This window comes from Anolis carolinensis, unplaced genomic scaffold (assembly GCF_035594765.1).
Source record: "Anolis carolinensis isolate JA03-04 unplaced genomic scaffold, rAnoCar3.1.pri scaffold_14, whole genome shotgun sequence".
NCBI lineage: Eukaryota > Metazoa > Chordata > Lepidosauria > Squamata > Dactyloidae > Anolis > Anolis carolinensis.
In genome coordinates, this window is record NW_026943825.1 from 16,366,320 (window position 1) to 16,390,301 (window position 23,982).

Consider the following 23,982-nt stretch of genomic DNA (forward strand, 5'->3'; position numbering starts at 1 on the left):
ATGGTGCCTTTCCTGCCTGGGTAGCCCTTGGGGTCTCTTCCAACTTTACCATTCTATTATTATTATTATTATTACTACTACTACTACTACTACTACTACTACTGATTGTGCTTTTTCTAGGATATTATTGTTATTATTATTTTATTGTGACACAGCAAACAAGATAGATATGCTGGATTTCATATCACAAAATCAGAAGTCGGACACTTCCCAAGTGTCTAGGACTGTGTGATGTATTTTCGGATGATGTGCGCTATTATTATTATTATGCTTTTCCTTCCTGGAAGAGGATTGCCCTGGATAGCCCTTGGGGTCTCTTCCAGCTCTATTATTATTATTATTACTACTACTACTACTACTACAGTAGAGTCTCACTTATCCAAGCCTCACTTATCCAAGTTTCTGGATTATCCAAGCCATTTTTGTAGTCAGTGTTTTCAATATATCGTGATATTTTGGTGCTAAATTTGCAAATACAGTAATTACAACATAACATTACTGCGCACTGAACTGCTTTTTCTGTCAGATTTGTTGCAAAACATGATGTTTTGGTGCTTAATTTGTAAAATCATAACCTAATTTGATGTTTAATAGGCTTTTCCTTAATCCCTCCTTATTATCCAAGATATTGGCTTATCCAAGCTTCTGCCGGCCCGTTTAGCTTGGATAAGTGAGACTCTACTGTACTTCTAATTGTGCTTTTTCTAGGATATTATTATTACTATTATTATTATTAAGCTTTTCCTATCTGGAAGAAGAAGACTGCCCTGGATAGCACTTGAGGTCTCTTCCAACTCTACTACTACTACTACTACTACTACTACTACTACTAATTTTGCTTTTTTCTAGGATATGATGATGATGATGATGATGCTTTTCCTTCCTGGAAGAGGATTGCCCTGGATAGCCCTTGGGATTCTACTATTATTAGCAGTCGCAGTAGTGGTAGTACTGTTACTGATTGTGTTTTTCCTAAGATCTTCTTCTTCTTCTTCTTCTTCTTCTTCTTCTTCTTCTTCTTATTATTATTATTATTATTATTATGCTTTTCCTCCCTGGAAGAGGATTGCCCTAGCCCTTGGGGTCTCTTCCAACTCTATTATTATTATTATTATTACTACTACTACTACTAATACTGATTGTGCTTCATCTAGATGATGATGATGATGATGATTATTATTATGCTTTTCCTTCCTGGAAGATGATTGCCCTGGATAGCCCTTGGGATTCTACTATTATTATTAGTAGCAGTAGCAGTAGTGGTAGTACTGTTACTGATTGTGTTTTTTCTAAGATCTTCTTCTTCTTCTTCTTCTTATTATTATTATTATTATTATTATTATTATTATTATTATTATTATGTTATTATTATGCTTTTCCTTCCTGGAAGAGGATTGCCCTAGATAGCCCTTGGGATTCTACTATTTGTAGTAGCAGTAGCGGTAGTACTGTTACTGATTGTGTTTTTTCTAAGTAGTCCTTCTTCTTATTATTATAATTATTATTATTATTATGCTTTTCCTGCCTGGAAGAAGAAGACTGCCCTTGGAGTCTCTTCCAACTCTAGCATTCTATTATTATTCTTATTATTACTACTACTACTACTACTACTACTAATACTTATTATTATTATTATTATTATTATTATGCTTTTCCTGCCTGGAAGAAGAAGACTGCCCTGGATAGCCCTTGGGGTCTCTTCCAACTCTATGACTCTATACCACTACTGCTAACCATAAGAATAGATAAACGATAATACTAGATGAGGATGATGGTATCTCCTTCCTTCCTTCCTTCCCCAGAGGTTTCTAAGCCAATGCTGGAGGGCCATCTGCTGGGAGGGCTTGAATGGTGCTTTCCCTGCGTGGCTGACCCTGGGGGTCCCGGGTCACGTACACTCTCTCCCGCGGCTGGTGCCCCGTCCCCTCCTGGGCAGCCCTCCGCCCCGTCGCCGGCTGAAGTCTCTCTCCCGCTCCCGGTGGTTCTCCTTGCCCTCTTCGCTGGGCTCGGCCTGCCCGCTCTCCTTCTGCCCCGAGAGGCCCTTCTTCTTCCCGACCATCTCCCAGGAGTGCTGCGTGGCAGAAGGACAAGGTCAGCCCCCTCCAGCCCTTCCCACACCACAGCCCTGCCACTCCCGTCAACAATGGATCTTCTGGACACAGGCGCAGCATGACCAATGTTAAATACAGGAGTGGTGGGGGGAGGATTGGCCTTGGATGCTGGGAGTCGGAGTGTTGGAAATCGCAACCTCCCAAAGCTTTCAGAGTTCCATCTTGTCTCTTTGCATCATCTGGAGGCCCCTCCCTGCTATGCTAGTTTTATATATATGTGTGTGTGTATATTTATTTATATATATATATATATATATACACACACACACACACACACACACACACACACACATACATAGACGCACATCTTGTCTCTTTGCATCATCTGGAGGCCCCTCCCTGCAATAACATGCTATGCTAGTTTTATATATATATGTGTGTGTGTGTATATTTATATATATATATATATACACACACACACACACACACACACACACGCACGCACATATATGTAATATATGTATAATATAATATATTGTAATATATATATATACACATACAATATAATTTACAATAATATATAATAATTATAACACACTATATATACATATAATATTCATATTATATTGTAATCTATATATATAAAACGGTAATAAAATTTTTGGCCTAGGACAAAACAACAAAACTACACATCCCAGGAACACTAAACTTGGCAGCACAACCCCTCATCCATGCCTCTACGTTCATACAACAAAAAGAAAACAAAAATAAAGTCCTAATTAGAGGAAGAGGAATGATTGTTTTTATCTAACTGCTGCCAGTTAAAAGGCTAAGCTCCGCCCACTTGGTCTCCTAGCAACCCATTCATTCCAGGGGTCAGGCAGAGTTAGGCCTCACTTAGGCCTCTTCCACATTGCCTATAAAATACAAATGATCTGATTTTAACTGGATTATATGGCAGTGCAGACTCAAGGCCCTTCCACACAGCTATATAACCCATTTATAATCTTATATTATCTGCTTTGAACTGGATTATCTTGATTCCACACTGCCATACAATCCACTTCAGTGTGCATTTTATACAGCTGTGAAGAAAGGGCCTCATATAATCCAGTTCTAAGCAGATAATATAAGATATCACGTGTTCAAAGGGTTGTCTTCTGATACTTTTCCTGATTAGTGGTTTGCAAAAGGGAGTCTTCCACGTTTGCCAAATGGATATGACATCATTTTCCCTTCTCAATATGGTTATGATTACCATTGATTTCCAAAGGGATATGTGCCCACAGACTGGGTGCAGAGTGCGTTTTTGAATGCAACCATACATACAACACAGATGCAAACCTCGAGCATTTCTAATAAAGAGAGTTGAAAAATATGTATCCCATATATCACCAGCTAGTCCACTAAGAAAGGAAACTGCCTTTGTTTACAGGTTTTGTGAGACGGGACCAAATGCAGGGAAGCTCTCCCTCCATCCCGCGAAGGGTCTCCCCGCCCAGGGGTGCTCACCGTGTCGGGGTTCCCTTCCAAGAGCACGTTGATGGCTCTGTTGACGTCCCCGTTGCAGTCGTGGAGGGCGATCACACACTCGTCCTGGTTCTTGCCTGTGATGTCGATCAGCTGTCGGAAGGGGAAGCAGAAGGGTCAGCGAAGGCAAGCCATCACGCCAAGGAGCCCCACGGAAACCCAAACAAAGGTACAAAGGACGGGGAAGGAGGCTCCATCTGAACCTTAGGAAGGACTGTAAGAAGAACTGTTCAACAGGGGAACTCTCTGCCTTGCAGTGTAGTGGAAGCTCATTCTGTATGGCCATCTGTTGGGAGGACTTTGATTGTGCTTTTTCTGTCTGGCAGAAAAGGGTCGGACTGGATGTCCTTTGGCATTCCTTCCAACTCTAGGAGTCTATAATTTTATAGTGGCTATGAGGGTGGATGGCCATCTGTCAGGAGGGATTTGATTGTGCTCTTCCTGCCTGTCAGAAAAGGACTGGATGGCCTTTGGGGTCTCTTCCAACTCCTCAAACTTTTTAAGTCGAGGGCCGGTTCATGGTCTCTCCGATGTTGAGGGGCCAAATTATCATTTGAAAAAAAAAATGAAGAAATTCCTATGCACACTGCACATGTCTTATTTGTAGTGCAAAAAAACCCCCAACAACATTTATTTACTTACTACATTTATCTCCTATCCTGAAGGGGACTCAGAGCGGCTTACAAGTTTTATGTACATACAATATATTATATTATTAGCAGAGCACAATATCAGCATTATATATTACTATATTGTACTATACCAATATACTACATTATTAGTAATATTACATGTAATATATAATATAGAATTATTATTATATTATATAATATTATAACATTGTATTATTATTATTATTATTATTAGCCGCCCTGAGTCCCCTATTGGGTGAGAAGGGCAGGATAGAAATACTGTAATAAATAAATACATATTATATTGTATTACATTATAATATTATTATCGATATTATATGTATACACAATATACTATTACTATAGCACAATATTAGTAAATGAAAGAACAATACAATATTTAAAAACAAAAACAATTTTAACCAACATAAACCTATCAGGATTTCCATGGGAAGTGTGGGGTTGGACTGGGTGGCCCTGGGGGTCTCTTCCACCTCTAGGACCCCACGACTCACTTGTTTCACCTTCTCCTCAAAGTCCGCATCGTTGTGGTCCGAGATCATCTGTGCGAGCCGGATCTGCTCCGCAGTGGCCTGCAAAGAGGAGGAAGGCCAGGAAAATACGGGTCAAATGCCTGGATATTTTGGTGGGAAGACACCAAAGAAACCACGTTTCCATATATTGAGGTTTATTTCTTATGCTTTGAGCTTCCGGGAATAGTGGACTCCTTTCATGCCCCACCAAAAAGACCAAATCCAAACATCCACATATACAGAATGAGCATGCCTTATGCGTTTAGATCTTGGGAATCTAATTTTCACACATGGACCACCAAAAAATCTCTGCACATAGATTTTGGGCATGGTTTGCTCCTTTCACACATAGGCTGCCGAAACCCCAAACCCGAACTGACATACCGCATATACTCGAATATAAGCCAACCCAAATATAAGCCGAGGCACCTAATTTTATCACAAGAAAACTGGGAAAACATTGACTCCAGTATAAGCCGAGGGTGGTAAATTTCAGAAATAAAAATAGAAACCAATAAAATTACATTAATCAAGGCATCGGTAAGTTAAATGTTTTTGACTCTAATTTAAGATAAGACTGTCCAACTCTGATTCAATCATTATTCTCATCTTCTTCAATGTAAATGTCCTTATGTATCCTTTTAATAATAAAAGAATAAAATAATAAATGTAATACTAACAATAATAATATCAGAGTGAAATAATAAATGTATTAATAATAATAAAAATAGAGTAAAATAAATGTAATACTAACAATAATAGAGAAAAATAATAAATGTACTATATATACTCGAGTATATGTCAGCCAGAACCCTCACTCGAGTATAAGCTGAGAGGGGCTTTTTCAGTCCTAAAAAAAGGGCTGAAAACTAGGCTTTCAAACTAGAGTATATACAGTATATGGTTTTAGATTTAGGGAATGCTGAGCTCCTATCTGGCATGGGCCACCAAAAAAACCCAAATCCCAATTTCCATATAAAGGGGTTGTATCCCTTATGCTTTTGAGAATGGTTTGCTCCTTTCATGCATGGGCCACCAAAAACTTGAATGTTCTTATATACAGCTTGCATCTCCACTGTTATTATTATTATTACTATTATTATGTATTTATACCCCACTTTATCTCTCTTGCTTCTTTCATGCATGGGACACCAAAAACTCCAAACTTGAATGTTCTTATATACAGCTTGAGTATCAATAATAATAATATACATTGACAAAATTACAATCTGCCAACTGCAAAAGGCCACCCTACTGGGATCTGCACGCATCATCCGAAAATACATCACACAGTCCTAGACACTTGGGAAGTGTTCGACTTGTGATTTTGTGATACAAAATCCAGCATATCTATCTTGTTTGCTGTGTCATAAAATAAAACAATAAATTTATACCCACTTTATTGTGCAAATCTAATGCACAGCCTAGGTTTGGAAAGGGCATTTAGCCCAAAAAGGTGAGCATTAGATGTGAGGGTTTAGACCTTCTTTATTGTTTTGGTTAGTTAGTGTTTCTTTTATTTAAGTGATGATATTTGTCTTTACTGAACTCATGTCAGTACACAAACCCTATGTTTGTACACAAACCCAATGTAAGCTCATAAGTATATTTGATGCTGAAATCCCGAAATCTGTGCTCACCTGAGGCCGCTGCTTGTGCTGTGTCTGGTTCTGCGTCTGCGCCTGCTCCCAGCTGCCCCGGGCCCGGTTCGTGCCCACCGAGGTCATCATTTACAGTATATACAAATAACAGTATTTACAAGGTAGAACTCTGCAAAGACAGGAGGGGACGAGGCCGCGTTCAGAAAGGGGAGACAAGAGTCACAGAGTTCCCCTTAAAGCGTGGCAAACACAATAATAATAATAATAATAATAACATATTATAATAATATAATATAATAACAACAAATCCAGCATATAGATCTCATTTGCTGTGTTATACTATGTCTTTGTGTCAATAATAACAACAATTTTATTTTTATATCCCGTCACCATCTCCCCTAGGGGACTCGGGGCGGCTCACATGGGGGCGAAGCCCAACAACACAGTTAAAATAAAAATTACATAAAAGGAATTCTCAGTATAAAAATAGTATAAAAACAGAAGTATTGTAACAATAAATAAGGACATCAAGACCCTCCATGTCATTTTATTTCCCCTTAAATCAGGAGTCCCCAAACTAATTTCCCTGGCTTGCTCTAAACTTTAGACCAGGGGTCCTCAAACTTTTTAAGCCGAGGGCCGGTCCACAATCCTTCAGACTGTTGAGGGGCCGGATTATCATTTGAAAAAAATACAAACAAATTCCGATGCACACTGCATATGTCTTATTTGTAGTGCAAAAACAACAATAACAACAATGAAAGAACAATACAATATTTAAAAATAAAATTTTTTAACCAACATACATTTTTCAGGATTTCAATGGGAAGTGTGGTCCTGCTTCTGGCCAATGAGATAGTCAAGTTAATTAGGGTTGTTGTTGTTGTTGTTGTTATGTGCCTTCAAGTCATTTCAGACTTTGGGTGAGCCTAAGTCTAAAATTTATTTATTTATTTATTTATTTACTATATTTATTTACTACATTTGTATCACACCCTTCTCACCTCAAAGGGGACTCAGAGTGGCTTACAAATTATATGTACATACAATATATTATATTATTAGCATAGCACAATATTAGCATTATATATTACTATATTGAACTATACCACTATAGTAAAGGTAAAGGTTTCCCCTGACGTTAAGTCCAGTCATGTCTGACTCTGGGGGTTGGTGTTCATCTCCATTTCTAAGCCGAAGAGCCGGCGTTGTCCATAGACACCTCCAAGGTCATGTGGCCGGCATGACTGCATGGAGCACTGTTACCTTCCCGCCGGAGCGGTACCTATATTGATCTACTCACATTTGCATGTTTTCGAACTGCTAGGTTGGCAGGAGATATCACTATACTGTAATATTATTAGTAATATTATATGTAATATATAATATATCATTAATATTATTATATGGTATTATTATTAGTGTTATATTGCATTACATTATAATATTATTATCAATATTATATGTATATATAATATATTATATTATAAAACTGAGGGCAGGGGCCAGGTAAATGACCTCGGAGGGCCGCATCCGGCCCCCGGGCCTTAGTTTGGGGACCCCTGCTTTAGACTGAGGATCGCCCTGAATCTGAAGCACCTCAAAGGCACACAACAACAATTCTATTTAACTGGACTCTCCCATCAGACGAATTGCTGATTACAATTGTTCTTCATTTTTAAATTATATTATTGTGTTGTTGCAGGTTTTCATGGCCAGAATCACTGGGTTGCTGTGAGTTTTCCGGGCTGCCTATGTTCCAGAAGCATTCTCTCCTGACGTTTCGCCCACATCTGTGGCAGGCATCCTCAAACGTGTGCTATGGTTCTTTAATCCCGCAGATCCCATAGATCTCCCCTTCTGCATCCCAGACCCATATTCTACTCCTTGCAGCCACTTTAGTCCTCCCAGGAACAATGTTTGTTCTAAACCATTCAATGTCTGGTGAAAAATGTCGGGGGTGCTTTGAATGCGATTTCCTGCTTCTTGGCAGGGGGTTGGACTAGATGGCCCATGAGGTCTCTTCCAACTCTACTATTCTATGATTCTATGAAAAAGTTTTTGATAAGCAGGCATCCCCAAGGGAAGTTTCCATGACCAATGGAAAGTTCCAGACGCATCACCCAAAGAGAGAAACCGGGCATCCAAAGTGGAGCAGGGACAGTCTTCGGCCTCAACAGGTTCCTCTTATATCTCCTGGGTTTCCTATCTGAACCAATAATAATAATAATAATAATAACCAATGCTTGGTCTCTTGCCCAAATGCTTGCCCCTTCAGCCCAAGAAGAAGACTAAATATGGGCCAGATTTATCAAGTTCTGAGCAGTAAAGGCAGACTCCAAAAGGCAAAACAGTCTGGATGTTATGAGGTCTTACTCTCAAGAGAACTCTTTGCTTGCCTATTTAGGCTGCCATAAAGGTGGCCCAATATAACTACTATCTATATATCCGTATTATTATTGGATTACACTATGTAACACAATTTTCATCCTTTGTTTATACATGCCATTTCCTATTTTGGTTCTGTCATCAAAACATAGTAAAAGTTTATTAAACTGTAAACACTTTCTCTTTGCGGGAAAGACATCCTGCAGCACATTTTGCTCTAGTTTTTCAATGGATATCTCATTAAGTCTCAACCAATTCAACACAGTTTGTGGCACCAAAACAAAGTTTCTGGAGTCGAACAATGACTTTCTAATTTATACTATCAAGACTTGCCATCAGTTGGGGGGCCCTCCCCCCAGCAACAATATCTATATATATAAAAGAGTGATGGCATCACGGCGACCCACAAAACAACAAAACTACAGGCCCCCCAACCTCGAAATTTGACAACACAACCCATCATCCACGCCTCTAGGTTGATACAACAAAAAGAAAAGAAAAATAAAGTCCTAATTAGCGAGAGAGGAATAATTGCTTTTATCCAATTGCTGCCAGTTAGAAGGCTAAGCTCCTCCAACTTGGTCTCCTAGCAACCTAATAAAAATAATTAAAAACACTAAAAAATAATTAAAAACACCAAAAAATTAATGCAATAAAATACTATAATAACAGAAAATAACTAAAAATAATACAAGAAAATAATAAAATATAATAAAAAGATAACTTACAATAAAATTAAAAAAAACAAATAACGTCAAATAAAAATTACACAACAATTTTTAACCAATACCACCACCACTTTGCCACAGCAACGCGTGGCCGGGCACAGCTAGTAATACTATATAATATAATAATATTGTGCTATGGTTATCATATAATATATTGTATATACATATAATATACTAATATTATAACGTAATGCAATATAATACTAATAATAATACATTATAATAATTAAAATTATATATTAAATGTAATATTACTGTATAGTGCTATAGTACAATATAGTAATATATAATGCTAATATTGTGCTATGCTATTGATATAATATATTATATGTACCTATAACTTGTAAGCCGCTGAGTCCTGTTCGGGATGAGAAGGGCAGGATTTAAATGTAGTAAATAATTACCACACAATTAAACACTTTCAAACCAGGAACAGAATTATTTTAAAATTTTTGTTACATAGTGTTACCTCTTTATGTCTGTCTATATCTATCTATCCATCTGAAAAAAAAATCAAAGTTTGCATGTATGTATGTATCTCTGTTTGTATTACTGGAGAATTTATAAATGAGTGTTTGCTCACTGATGGGATCTATGGTCTGTAATAAATATTGTTGTTGTTGTATTATCCCAAATGACTCCCACCACCAACGGATCTGGATGAAACTTGACACATGGACCACCCATGACCAACAGAACAAATTGGAAGGGTTTGAGTTTTCCCTTTTGCTTTGTATCAGCACTAAGATGACGGTATAAAGCAGATCTCATGCGCAGCCTAAACTTGGAGAGATAAAGTAGCCAAAGAAGGTGAGCATTAGATTCGAGTAAATAAGATATATGAAGCTATCAAGAAAAGTAGCATGAAGCGGGGAGTTGGATGCCTTCTTTTAGAGCCAACCAAAGGCTAGAGCAGCTCCCATTGCCACAACAAGGGACCATGCAAAAGGAACCCCACTGCGCATGAAACATCAGTGCCTTCCACCTCGTGAACAGCAAGAACTTCCTGTTTACGTATATGAAGCATCTTTGCAGGGCGATCCCTCAGCCTCACGTGGCCATTCTATTTCCGATACAGCAGAGAACGGGCAATTTGGAAAGGTTCCCTCCGACATATGCGCTTGGCAGCAGCGCCAAGAACAAAAATAAAAGCAGGGAGCATCACCAGCCAAAACAATCCCAGAGCCTTGAAGGAAGAGGGACGGATTTCAAGAGGGAAACAAAAGACAAGGAAGAACTCCATGTGGCAAACACTCTATAAACCACTGGTAAAAATATAAAATAAGAAGTACACAATATACGAACTAAGAAAAAAAAAGTTTTCATTTCAACATCATAAAAGCCAACAAAGCTCCAAATATGTTTAGTGTTGAAGCCGTTAAATCCCACTCCATCACTGCATTAGTTATAATATTATAATATAATATTATTATTTCTTGAATGTTATTACAGTAAAGCAGAATTTTCCAAACTGTGTGTTGGAACTACACAAGAGCCAACTGTATCACATGAGAAGTGTAGAAGGCAAATTCCCAAGCAGCACAAGCGCTCATCCATGCCTCTATGTTCATACAATAAAAAGAAAAGAAATATAAAGTCCTAATTAGAGGGAGAGGAATAATTGTTTTTATCCAATTGCTGCCAGTTAGAAAGCTACGCTCCGCCCACTTGGTCTCCTTGCAACCCACTCAGCCCAGGGGACAGGCAGAGTTAGGCCTCACTTAGGCCTTTTCCACACTGCTTATAAAATACAGATTATCTCATTTTTACTGGATTATATGGCAGTGTAGACTCAAGGACCTTCCACACAGCTATATTACCCATTTATAATGGACTTAACGTCAGGGGAAAACCTTTACCCTTTACCTTAACTACCACCAATTCCTCAAGAAATTATTTCCCCTACCACCATACCTCACCACAGCAACGCGTCGCCGGGCACAGCTAGTTATAATATATTATTATTACTTGAATGCTATTACAGTAAAGTAGAATTTTCCAAACTGTGTGTTGGAACTACACAAGAGCCAACTGTATCACATGAGAAGTGTAGAAGGCAAATTCCCAAGCAGCACAACCGCTCATCCATGCCTCTATGTTCATACAATAAAAAGAAAAGAAATATAAAGTCCTAATTAGAGGGAGAGGAATAATTGTTTTTATCCAATTGCTGCCAGTTAGAAAGCTACGCTCCGCCCACTTGGTCTCCTTGCATCCCACTCAGCCCAGGGGACAGGCAGAGTTAGGCCTCACTTAGGCCTTTTCCACACTGCTTATAAAATACAGATTATCTCATTTTTACTGGATTATATGGCAGTGTAGACTCAAGGACCTTCCACACAGCTATATTACCCATTTATAATGGACTTAACGTCAGGGGAAAACCTTTACCCTTTACCTTAACTACCACCAATTCCTCAAGAAATTATTTCCCCTACCACCATACCTCACCACAGCAACGCGTCGCCGGGCACAGCTAGTTATAATATATTATTATTACTTGAATGCTATTACATTACTGCGTATTGAACTACTTTTTCTGTCAAATTTGTTGTCTAACATGATGTTTTGATGCTTAATTTGTAAAATCATAACCTAATTTGATGTTTAATAGGCTTTTCCTTAATCCCTCCTTATTATCCAAGATATTCGCTTATCCAAGCTTCTGCCGGCCCGTTTAGCTTGGATAAGTGAGACTCTCCTGTACATCATATTAGATGGCTAGGGTCATCTTTGAATGAGAGGCCTCTTCTGGGACCAGATTCATTGTCTGGAAGAATCTGCTTGATTTTATTCTTTATTGCAGAGAATTCCAAACTTTCTGTGTTGGAGACGTGCTTTCGAGACCTGCCTCCTTTCGCGACACGGTCATTCAGTTTTGCTAGCATATGGGAGATTAATCCAACCTCTTATAAGAACTTCATTTTATATATATAATATATAAAATATGTTTTATAAGTAAAGGAAAAGGATTTCCCCTGACATTAAGTCCAGACGAAGCTTGGGAATTTGCCTAATTTAGCACCAAAATATCACGATATATTGAAAACATTGACTACAAAAATGGCTTGTATAATCCACAGGCTTGGATAAGTGAGACTCTACTGTATTTAAAATCCCACTTTCTTTCCAAAATAGAAGGCCAACACTTTTGTTGGCCTTGCCGTTATGGGGAGAATGGAAATGATGCCAAGCCGCTCCTCTTCTCTTGCCGTTTTTATCCAAAAGCTTTTTACTTGGAGGAAAAAGGACCTAGTAAAGTGCACTTCAAAATAAATGTGCAGAAGAGCAAAGAACACAAGTGGACACTGCTGAATTTTTTGTAAACCTACAACCTCAAAATTCTTTGGGGGAAAAAGGCATAAATTCTCTTTCTATGATGGCTATAATGCAAAGAACTAAACTAATACAATAATCATACTCGACAAGGCTAATGTACAGGAAGTTATTTGCGTGGCACAAAACGTTCATTTGACTAGCAAAAAAGAAGCTCAATAGAAGACACCAACAGATCAGTTTCATGACTAGGCCTAGCTTCAAATCCTGCCTAAGAGGGAAAGCAGCAATGAGAACATCAAATGGAACACTAGGCCTTTTATTATGAAAAAGGCAGAAACGATCCCCCAAAAAACAAGAATGTGGATGCCTGTAGTTTCTGTTTGCCAATCATAACCATTTATGGAATGCCTTGCCAGTTGAAACTCGAACTATCCGAGACCTACTTGCCTTTCGGAAAGCCTGCAAAACCTTGCTCTTCCGACAAGCTTTCGATGGGTGAAAAACTCAGGGCTATGTCTGTTTTTATTGTTTTTATTGATATTTTAAAGCTAAGTGTATTGTTTTAATCTATTTCTGTAAACCGCTCCGAGCCAAACTGGGAGTAGTGGTATACAAGCCTAATAAATAAATAAAAATAAATAAAAAAGGACAACAGCAGCCCATCGCTGCGAAGATGAAACCCTTCAACATCTGTGAGGGTCCTTCCCAATGAAGACAGTATTTCCCAACCTGGGACCATGCAACGATTCATGATCGGGGACGCTGGCAGCCATAGTCTAACACATCCGAATGGATGGGGAAGACTGCACTAATTATTATTATTATTATTATTATTTAAATACCTACTTTGTATCAAAGAAGAACAAAGATTTGAAAGGTTAGTTCAAAGACTCCCAAACTCCAGCTGTTTTGGACTGGAAGTCTGTTAGGAATTGTGGGAGTTGGGAGTCCAAAACAGCTGGAAGGAGGGCCGGTTGAACCTCCCAACAGATCTCTAGGTTTGGATTCCTTTATAGAAATAAGGTAGAAGGGTGGGGCTGTGGTTCCTCCACTTTATATTTACACCTTAGAATGGAAAGAGAAAGAGAGAAATATATAAAAGGTGGAGCCAAGGGGAAGAAACACAACAAATAAGGGGGGGGGGGGGGGGGGAGAAGATAGGGAAAGAAGGAATAAATACAGACTCTGTATATTATATATATAATTACAGAAAAGGGAGGGAAGGAAGAACAGGATGTCAAAGGGAATAAATATAGAATATATACATACATATACACACTTTATTTGTAGCCCATCCTATCTCCCCAAGGGGACTCTAGGTGGCTTCCAACATAATAAAAGCAAACATTCAATGCTTGTATAAAACATATATATGTGTATATTATTTATACACACACACACACACACAATAGAGTCTCACTTATCCAAGCCATTTTTATAATAATAATAATAATAATAAAACTTTATTTATACCCCGCCACCATCTCCCCGCGGGGACTCAGGGCGGCTTACATGGGGCAGAGGCCCAAACAACATAGGACAAAACATAGGCAACATAATACAAATCACACTATAAAAAGATAAAACAGTAATACAATATATCAATTAAAACAAAAATACAGGATAAAAAATGGCATTTAAAACACATAAATTTTTGTAGTCAATGTTTTCAGTACATTGTGATATTTTGGTGCTAAATACGTAAATACAGTAATTACAACATACTGCGTATTGAACTACTTTTCCTGTCAAATTTATTGTATAACATGATGTTTTGGTGCTTAATTTGTACGCAGAAATGTTATGTTGTAATTACTGTATTTACGAATTTAGCACCAAAATATCACAATGTATTGAAAACACTGACTACAAAAATGCGTTGGATAATCCAGAAAGTTGGATAAGTGAGACTCTACTGTATATACATTTTCTATCTATCTATCTATCTATCTATATAAGCAATTGCAGTATATAATATATATATATACTCACCGATTATACTATATAATGATTGTAATAAATTTACTATATATAAATACAGTAATAAATATATCACTGAATATATTTATATGAGTCTCACTTATCCAACATAAACAGGCCGGCAGAATGTTGGATAAGCAAATATGTTGGATAATAAGGAGAGATTAAGGAAAAGCCTATTAAACATCAAATTAGTTTATGATTTTACAAATTAAGCACCAAAACATCATGTTATACAACAAATTTGACAGAAAAAGTAGTTCAATACGCAGTAATGCTACGTAGTAATTACTGTATTTACGAATTTAGCACCAAAATATCAGGATGTATTGAAAACATTGACTACAAAAATGCGTTGGATAATCCAGAACGTTGGATAAGTGAGACTCTACTGTATATATATATAGTACGGGGAAAGGAAGGACAGGAAGTGGAAGGGATTAAAGCTAGAATATATATATATATATATATACACACACATTTTCTATCCATCTATATAAGCAATTGCACTATACAATATATATCATCACAAATTATACTATATACATAATGATAGTAATAAATTTACTATATACATAATGATAGTAATAAATTTACTATATACATAATGATAGTAATAAATTAACTATATATAAATACAGTAATAAACATATTACTGTATATATTTTTATATATGTAAATACGGTAAAGGGAGGGAAGAACGGGAAGCCGAAGGCAATAAATATTGCGTGTGTGTATATATATATATATATAAAACTATTTCCGGGGGGGGCGAGGTCCGGTTCGAAAGGCGGGCGCCCCTTCACTTCCGGCCGGCCGCGCGCGCTAGGCGAGTCCCCGGCTCGGCCCCGGCCGACTAGGCCGCAGCGGAGCTCCAGCCCGGAACTGCCCTCGTTTCTCCTCCTCACGCCCCCTTCTCCTCCTTCCTGCTTTGGCCGAGAGAGGGCTTCCCCACTTACTAACCGGTTATGGTCTATATGTATCTATGTATTCCTCTCAGGGCTTCAACTTCTCCGGAGGAAAGGCTGAGGGAGAACTATATACAACGATATATGTATAGATTAGAGATATGGCTTTACAATGTTGGGAGGGGGCGGGGCCTGTTCTTAAAGGGCCCGCGCGCCCTTTTCCCCGCTTCCTTCCTTCTTTTCTTCCCTTATTACCTGCGTCTCCGCCGCCTCCTCCTCCGCCGCCGCCGCCGCCACACACACTGACGGGAAGCCAGGCCCAGCGCGGCGAAAGACCGCCCCCTTTTTAAGGCGCCACGTGACACGGGGACAGGGCGGCTTCGCGTCACGTGACGGGGGAGCCCTCCCAGCCACGCCCCCTTCGCCTTCCCAGTGTTTGTTTTCTACAGCGGGGGCGTGGCCATTGTTTGCAGCCCCGCCCCCTTTCGTCCGCTCTTAAAGGCGCCACGTGATTCTCCTCACATTCTCCCCTGAGAGAAGGGGGCGGGATTTATGGGATCCATCTTGCTTTGGAATGCCTTTGGGGCCTCTTTCGTCACTTCCGGCTCCCGTGCGACGGACTAAAAGGAAGGGTTCCATCTTGTCCCCGAAAGAGCTCATAATTCCAGAGGATCATTTCTTTTGTATTTATTCATCACTTCCGGCTCCCATGCGACCGGCCAAAGAGAAGAGGGGCGGAGCTTATGGGTTCCATCTTGCCCCCGAAAGAGCTCATAATTCCAAAGAGGAACTTGTTTTTGTGTTATTCATCACTTCCGGCTCCCGTGCGACCGGCCAGAGAGAAGGGGGCGAAGTTTATGCATTGGAATTCCGAAGAGGAACAGTACTTTCCTGATTCATTCATCACTTCCGGCTCCCATGCGACCGGCCCAAGAGAAGAGGGGCGGAGCGTATGGGTTTATTTATTTATATTTACTTATTTATTTACTACATTTCTATCCCGCCCTTCTCACCCCGAAGGGGACTCAGAGCGGCTTACAAATTAAATTTACATACAATATTATATTATTAGCAAAGCACAATACTGGCAATAAATTACTATATTGTACTTTTGGGTTCTATCTTGTCCCCGAAAGAGCTCATACTTTCAAAGAGGAAATTCCTTTTGTATTTATTCATCAATTCCGGCTCCCGTGCGACTGGCCAGAGAGAAGGGGGCGAAGTTTATGCATTGGAATTCCTAAGAGGAATGTATTTCATATATTTCATTCATCACTTCCGGCTCTTATGCGACAGGGCCAGAACCCGGAAGTAAGGCGGGGTAGATGTATCACGTGACAGGGGCGGCGGCCATGTTGCGTGGCGCTCAGGGCGCCGGGATGGCGGCCTCTTCGTCGTCCTCCTCGCCGCCTTCCTCGCGTCCCTCGTCGTCTTCCTCGCTGCCTTCCTCCTCCTCTTCCTCCTCGTCCTCCTCTTCTTCCTCCTCCAGCAACTGGCTCTCCGGCGTCAATGTGGTGCTCTTCATGGCCTACGGGAGCCTGGTGAGGGCAAAAGGCGGCGGGAAGCGAAACAAGGCCTGAAGAGACAGAACAGGGTCCCAGAGCGGGGAGGGAGGGACCCCCAAAGGGAATCCAGTCAACCCCGTTCTGCCAGGCTGGAAAGACACAACTTTGCGTGCTCATTTTCCAATACTTTTGCAGGTTTGTGATCCCACCAGTTCTTTGCTGCTGGGAGGTGGGACTTGAGGCATAAGTTCCAATGGATCATTTGGGCCACGTGGTTGTGCCTCTGTTTGTAGTCTGTCTGTGCGATTTTCTTACAGCAGCTGAGGAGATGATCCATGGTTTCGTTGGTTTCCTTGCACATTCTGCATTTTGGGTCATCAGCTGATTTTTCGATCTTGGCCTTAATTGCCTTTGTCCTGATGTCTTGCTCTTGGGCTGCAAGGATCAGGCCTTCTGTCTCCTTCTTCAGGGTCCCATTCGTGAGCCAGTGCCAGGTCTTCTCCTTGTCAGCTTTTCCTTCAATTTTGTCAAGGAACTTTCCATGCAATGTTTTGTTGTGCCAGCTGTCAGCTCTAGTTTGTAGTGCGGTTTTCTTGTACTGGTTTTTTGTCTGCTGTGCTTTGAGGAGTTTCTGATTTTTTGACTTCAATCAAAGCAGGTTCTTCACTTTGCTTTCCATCTTCTGCCAGGGCATGTTCTTCTTCTTTGACTGCTTGTTTGCCCCCTGATGTTCTAGGCAGATAGAGCCGGTCAACATCACTGCGAGGGTGCAGTGAATGATGGATGGTCATGAGTTTTCTTGTTTTTCTGTCCAAATTGTCCAGTTCCGCCTGTGTCCAGTTTATAATGGCAGCAGTATTTCTTATGACAGGTATGGCCCAGGTGTTTATGGCCTTGATGGTGTTCCCTCCATTGAGCTTGCTTTTGAGATTTTTTCTGACCCTTTGTGTGTATTCTTTGCTGACCACAGTCTTCACATGTTCATGCTTGATGTTGTCCAGCTGTAATATGCCCAGATATTTATAGGCCTCTGGCTGGTGACACTTTATCGTTTGGCCATTGGGCATATTTATGCCCTCACTTTCAATGATTTTTCCCTTCTTCAATGCCACTGTCGAACATTTGTCCAAACCAAACTCCATGCTGATATCAGTGCTAAAAATTCGGACAGTGTTAGTCAGAGACTGGATTTCAGTTTCCGTTTTCCCATACAGCTTCAGGTTATCCATGTACATCAGATGCGAAATTTTGTGAGATTTCTTAGATGTTTGATAGCCGAGATTTGTTTTTTGTAAGATTGTTGACAGAGGGATCATGGCAATAATGAAAAGCAGAGGGGACAATGAGTCTCCCTGGAAAATTCCTCTCCTGATGTTGACAAGTCCATAGCTTTCATTTCCAACAAACAGTTCAGTTTTCCAGTGCTCCATCATGTTTTCAATGAAGGTGCCAACGTTTTTACTAATCCCGATGGCGTCCAGGCACTTGATGATCCAGCTGTGTGGGAGTGAGTCAAAGGCCTTTTTGTAGTCAATCCACGTCATGTGAAGATTAGCTTTTCGGCTTTTACTCTTCTCAAGAATCATATTTGCCTGCTTTTCATCAAGGCCCAGTGCTGGGTACATAGATAGAACCACCAAAACCCATGATTAATATTAATATGACTATTGCACTCCTCCTCCAGGTCTTTGTCCTGCTCTTCATCTTCGTCAAGAGGCAGATCATGCGTTTCGCCATGAAGTCCCGCCGAGGGCCCCACGTTCCAGTGGGACAACATGCCCCCAAGGTCGATTTGTATTTATTTTTAATTATTTTATTTATATTCCGTCCTTCTCCAAGGGATACTTCCACCCAAAGTTGCCCTGGAGACACAAGAAGAGATGTCTCAGAAATATGATAATAATAATGATGGTGTTGTGTATGCTTTTCTGTCTGCGCAGGGCCTGAAGGACGAGATCGAGCTGCGCCTCTCCCGGGTGCAGGACATCAAGTACGAGCCGCAGCTGCTGGCCCCCGATGACGCCCGGCTCCTGCAACTGGAGTCTCCCCGCAGCCCATGTAGCGTATCGCCCGTCCCCTGCCCTCCTTGGGACTCCCGGTTTGGGGGGCCAGGCCAGGGGGTCATCATGGCCCCTCTGCGGCCACCAACATGCATCGCCCCACTGACCCGGACCTTTGGCCTCTGGCTTCCTTGCAGGCTCCTACAACTACGTCTACAGGATGAAGGCCCTGGATGCTGTTCGGGAGTCAGGTGAGGCAGTCCAGTGATTGAGGTCAGGCATGGGAACATAGATTTGTGTCAGAGAAGGGATCTCCAAAGGCCATCCAGTCCAACCCCCTTCTGCTAGGCAGGAAGCCACAATCCAATCACGACAGGTGGCCACCCAGCCTCACAGGCGCTGGAATAATTGAGAAACGGCTATGGATGCATAGGATCCTAGGGGTGGGACCTCCAAGAGCCATCCAGTCCAACCCCCTTCTGGTAGACAATAAGACACAATCCGATCCCTCCCGACAGATGGCCATCCAGCCTCATAGGCAATTGAATAATTGAGAAACATAGGATGCATAGGATCTTAAAGGTGGAAGGGACTCCAAGAGCCATCCAGTCCAACCCCCCTCCTGCCACTAAGGAAGGTACAATCTGATCCCTCCGATAGATGGCCACTAAGCCGTATAGGCACAATTGAGAAGCAGGGCTATAGATGCATAGAATTCTAGGGGTGGGAGGCACCCCAGAGGCCACCTAGTCCAACCCCCTTCTGCTAGGCAGGAAGGCACAATCCGATCCCTCCCAACAGATGGCCACCCAGCCTCATAGGCAATTGAATAATTGAGAAAGAGGGCTAGAGATGCATAGGATCCTTGGAGGTGGGACCTCCAAGGGCCATCCAGTACAACCCCTCCTTCCACTAAAGGAGGCACAATCCAATCCTTCCTGACAGATGGCCACTGAACCTCACAGACGCTAGAATAATTGATGATGATGATGATTATTATTATTATTATTATTTGCATATACATAGTGACACAGCACACATGCACAAGTGTCTGGGATTCATATAATAATAATAATAATAATAATAATAATAATAATAATAATAATAATAATAATAATACAGTAGAGTCTCACTAATCCAAGCTAAACGGGCCGGCAGAAGCTTGGATAAGCGAATAGCTTGGATTATAAGGACTGATCAAGGAAAAGCCTATTAAACATCAAATGAGGTTATGATTTTACAAATTAAGCACCAAAACTTCATGTTATACAACAAATTTGACAGAAAAAGTAGTTCAAGACGGAGTAATGTTATGTTGTAATTACTGTATTTACGAATTTAGCACCAAAATATCACGATATATTGGAAACATTGACTACAAAAATGGCTTGGATTATCCAGAGGCTTGGATAAGTGAGACTCTACTGTACCATTACATTATTATTATATTATTCATGACTACATAGAAACTAGAATAGAGAGAAATCAGCGTGGAAACTGCAAGAGGTACATAGATTGTTGGACATGGAAATAATGGTAGTAAATAGTTTTTGATTGGCTTGGATAATCCAGAAACTTGGATAAGCGAGGGTTGGACAAGTGAGACTCTACTGTAATAATAATAATATCAGGTTCTTCCCAAGGACCTGGGATATTCAAGGTATTACTAGATGATGATGATGATTGTCCTAGGGGTGGGACTTCCAAGGCAGGAAGGCACAATCCGATCCCTCCTGACAGATGGCCACCCAGCCGCATAGACATCTATTTATGTAATAAAGGTTTGTATCGGGATTGCGTAACTCAATGCTGTGCAGTCCTGGGCTGTGTAGTTCAGCGGGGCACCACTCTCTCTCTCTCTCTCTCTCTCCCCACTGCACAGAGATCCCTTTCTCCGCGGAGGGCCGGCACCCCAAGTCCTTGATCGGGAAGAACTTCCGCTCGTACCTGGTGGACCTGCGCAACGCCAGCACCCCCTTCAAGGGCGTCCGCAAGAGCCTGTTGGACACGCTCCTCGATGGCTACGACTGCGCCCGCTGCGGCACCGGGGTCAGCCTGGGCAACGGGGTCGGGGACTGGGTTGGGGGGCCTGCCTGCCTGTGGGGGTCCGGGGCACGACCGCTCGGGATTCCAAGGCCTGGCTCCTGCATTGGAAATCCCATTTCAACCTCACGCTACCCATCCATCATCTATCTAAGCAAAGAAAGGGGCCAGAGAAAAGCCCCCTCCCCATCTCCCCCCACTTTTTTGGGTCTCAGCCTCACCTTGACCCCTCTTTCTCTTTTCTCTTTCCTGCCCCAGACCTTCGGAAAGGTGGAATATCTCAAGTACCAGGAAGCGCTGTTTGAGCTGGCCGCCATGTGAGTCGGGGGTCCATCAGGGCGGGGTCTGGAGAGTGGGTGGCCTGGGTGGGATTTTAAGCAGAGGCTGGAAGGCCATCTGTCGGGAGGGATCGGATGGTGCCTCCCTGCATCACAGAAGGGGGTTGGACTGGATGGCCTTTTTTGGAGGTCCCGATTGTAGTGGAATGTAGACTATCTGGGGTCTGGTGGAGTGTCCTTTGGAAATCTTTAACCAGAGGCCAGGTGGCTATCTGTTGGGAGGGATCAAATGGTGTCCTATCTGACAAAAAGGGGTTGGACTGGATCACCTTTTTGGGGATCCCTTCCAACTCTATAATTCTATCTATCTATGTATCTATCTGTGCACCTACCTACATTTATATCTGTTTATCTATGCATCAATATATCTATGTATTTATTTATCTATCTATCCCTCTATTATGGCACAAGGGGTTGGACTAGATGGTCTTCTTTGGGACCTCTTCCAACTCTAGAATTCTATTTATCTATTTATTCACTACATTTATATCTTGCCCTTCTCACCCTAAAGGGGACTCAGAGCGGCTTACAAATTATATGTACATTCAATATATTATATTATTAGCATAGCACAATACTAGAATTATATATTACTATATTGTACTATGCCATTATAATGTAATATTATTAGTAATATTACATGTAATATATCATATATAATTAATATTATTATCTTGTATTATTATTAGTATTAGTATTACAGTGGAGTCTCACTTATCGAACATAAATGGGCCAGCAGAACGTTGGATACGCAAATATGTTGGATAATAAGGAGGGATTAAGGAAAAGCCTATTAGACATCAAATTAGGTCATGATTTTACAAATTAAGCACCAAAACATCGTGTTATACAACAAATTTGACAGAAAAAGTAGTTCAATATGCAGTAATACTATGTAGTAATTACTGTATTTACGAATTTAGCACCAAAATAATGTATTGAAAACATTGACTACAAAAATGCGTTGGATAATCCAGAGCGTTGGATAAGTGAGACTCTACTGTATTACATGTAATATATCATATATAATAAATATTATTATCTTGTATTATTAGTAGTATTATTAGTATTTATGCCTCTATCTATGCATGTATGTACTCACATGTATATTGATCTACGCATCAATATATGCTTCTATTTATTTATCTATCTATTATGGCAGGAGGGGGCTGGACTGGGTGACCTTTGGGGCTCCCTTCCAATTGTAATGGAATGTAGACTGTGATGGAGCGTAGTGGTCCTTCGCTAGAGATCTTTAACCATCGGTCGGGAGGGATCGGATGGTATCTTTGTTTCTATAAGAAGGGGGCTGGACTGGATGGCCTTTGGGGGACCCCTGAGTGCCCTTGTCTCTGTCTCCGGCTGCAGCATCAAGGCGCGGGGCGGCGGGAGCCAGCGGCAACACCAGTCGGCGGCCAAGGACCTGACGCAGTCCCCGGACCTGTCGGGCCCCACCATCCAGGTGACCTACCTGCCCTCCAGCCAGAAGAGCAAGCGGCCTAAGCATTTCCTGGAGCTCAAGAGCTTCAAGGACAACTACAACACCCTGGAGAGCACCCTCTGAGCAGCCCTCTCCGGCCGTTTGCGGACATTGGTGGACATCGGACAACACTCTCTGGCCTCCTTAATTTATTTCTCCTTCTCTGTGGTGTATATATCTCTCTCTCCATCTCTAAAGGCCTTCGCGTTGGTCCTTTACATGGAACTCATCCCTCTGCCCCGAGTGCATTTTATGATTACATTCCTCTGCCCTGAATGAAATTTATTAAAATATTAAAAACAGAGGGATTATTATTATCATTATATTGTATGACACAGCAAATAAGATAGACATGCTGGATTTCATATTATTATTATTATTATTATTATTATTATATTTATATTTATTTATATCTCCCCAATGGGGACTCAAAGCAGCTTGACATGAAAGAATCACTATACGATTTGAAATATACTAACATTAAAAGACAAACAGCAGTAAAAAAAATCACACACAAATATCTATCTATCTATCTATCTTCCCAAAGGGGACTCAAAGCAGATTCACATGAAAGCATCACTATATAATATAAAATATACAAACAGCACTAAAAAAAAATCACCCTCACACACATACACATATATAAATATTTATTTATTTATTATTTAAACTTCTATGCCGCCACTCCCCTAGGGCTCGGGGTGGCTTACAAGAAAGGCTAAAATCTAACAATTTAAAAACATCTTTAAAATATCTTTAAAAAAAGAAATCTTAAAAATAAATATATAAAAATTTATTTCTTTGTATCTCCCCAAAGCAACTTGACATGAAAGTATCACTATAGGATTTAAAATATACAAACATTAAAACACAAACAGCAGTAAAAAAAATCACTTGTGTGTGTGTGTGTGTATGTGTATATATATATATTATTATCCCCCAAATGGGACTCAAAGCAGATTCACATGAAAGCATCAATATATAAT

General features: G+C 40.6%; 2 protein-coding genes across 11 annotated transcripts in view; one reads left to right on the forward strand and one right to left on the reverse strand.

The window, feature by feature from the left end:
* The window catches only part of ubap2l (ubiquitin associated protein 2 like), a 50,061-nt gene extending 34,035 nt beyond the window's left edge, over positions 1–16,026 (reverse strand). For 7 of the 9 annotated variants that reach the window (XM_062964966.1, XM_062964965.1, XM_062964964.1 and 4 more), the window contains exons 1-5: positions 15,886–16,025; positions 6,387–6,516; positions 4,729–4,806; positions 3,564–3,674; positions 1,897–2,071 (exon numbers count right to left, since the gene is read on the reverse strand). In XM_062964966.1, the coding sequence (XP_062821036.1) occupies positions 1,897–2,071; positions 3,564–3,674; positions 4,729–4,806; positions 6,387–6,476 (454 nt within the window). In that variant the 5' untranslated portion in view covers positions 6,477–6,516; positions 15,886–16,025. Of the gene's footprint in view, positions 1–1,896; positions 2,072–3,563; positions 3,675–4,728; positions 4,807–6,386; positions 6,517–15,685; positions 15,826–15,885 lie in introns of those variants that run through there. The other 2 variants (XM_062964961.1, XM_062964959.1) reach the window with 2 other exon arrangements.
* A 932-nt stretch (positions 16,027–16,958) lies between these two features.
* On the forward strand, positions 16,959–23,300 carry cunh1orf43 (chromosome unknown C1orf43 homolog). 2 transcript variants are annotated; one of them, XM_062964985.1, is made up of 7 exons: positions 16,959–17,330; positions 18,820–18,921; positions 19,076–19,193; positions 19,333–19,386; positions 21,018–21,184; positions 21,437–21,495; positions 22,885–23,300. In XM_062964985.1, exons 2-7 carry the CDS (start codon positions 18,859–18,861, stop codon positions 23,078–23,080), a joined length of 657 nt encoding a protein of 218 aa, XP_062821055.1. In that variant the 5' UTR covers positions 16,959–17,330; positions 18,820–18,858; the 3' UTR covers positions 23,081–23,300. The 2 variants fall into 2 exon arrangements, with proteins under 2 accessions (XP_062821055.1, XP_062821054.1); XM_062964984.1 differs by having other exon boundaries at positions 16,960–17,171.
* The last annotated feature ends 682 nt before the right edge of the window (positions 23,301–23,982 follow it).

Bases quoted from the DNA above. Each gene is read 5' to 3' on its own strand.
- cunh1orf43 (XM_062964984.1), top strand. From the start codon at position 16,983: ATGTTGCGTGGCGCTCAGGGCGCCGGGATGGCGGCCTCTTCGTCGTCC. The intron at 18,922-19,075 runs GTCGATTTGTAT...CTGTCTGCGCAG, and splicing joins TGGGACAACATGCCCCCAAG to GGCCTGAAGGACGAGATCGA. The intron at 21,185-21,436 runs GTCAGCCTGGGC...TTCCTGCCCCAG, and splicing joins GCGCCCGCTGCGGCACCGGG to ACCTTCGGAAAGGTGGAATA.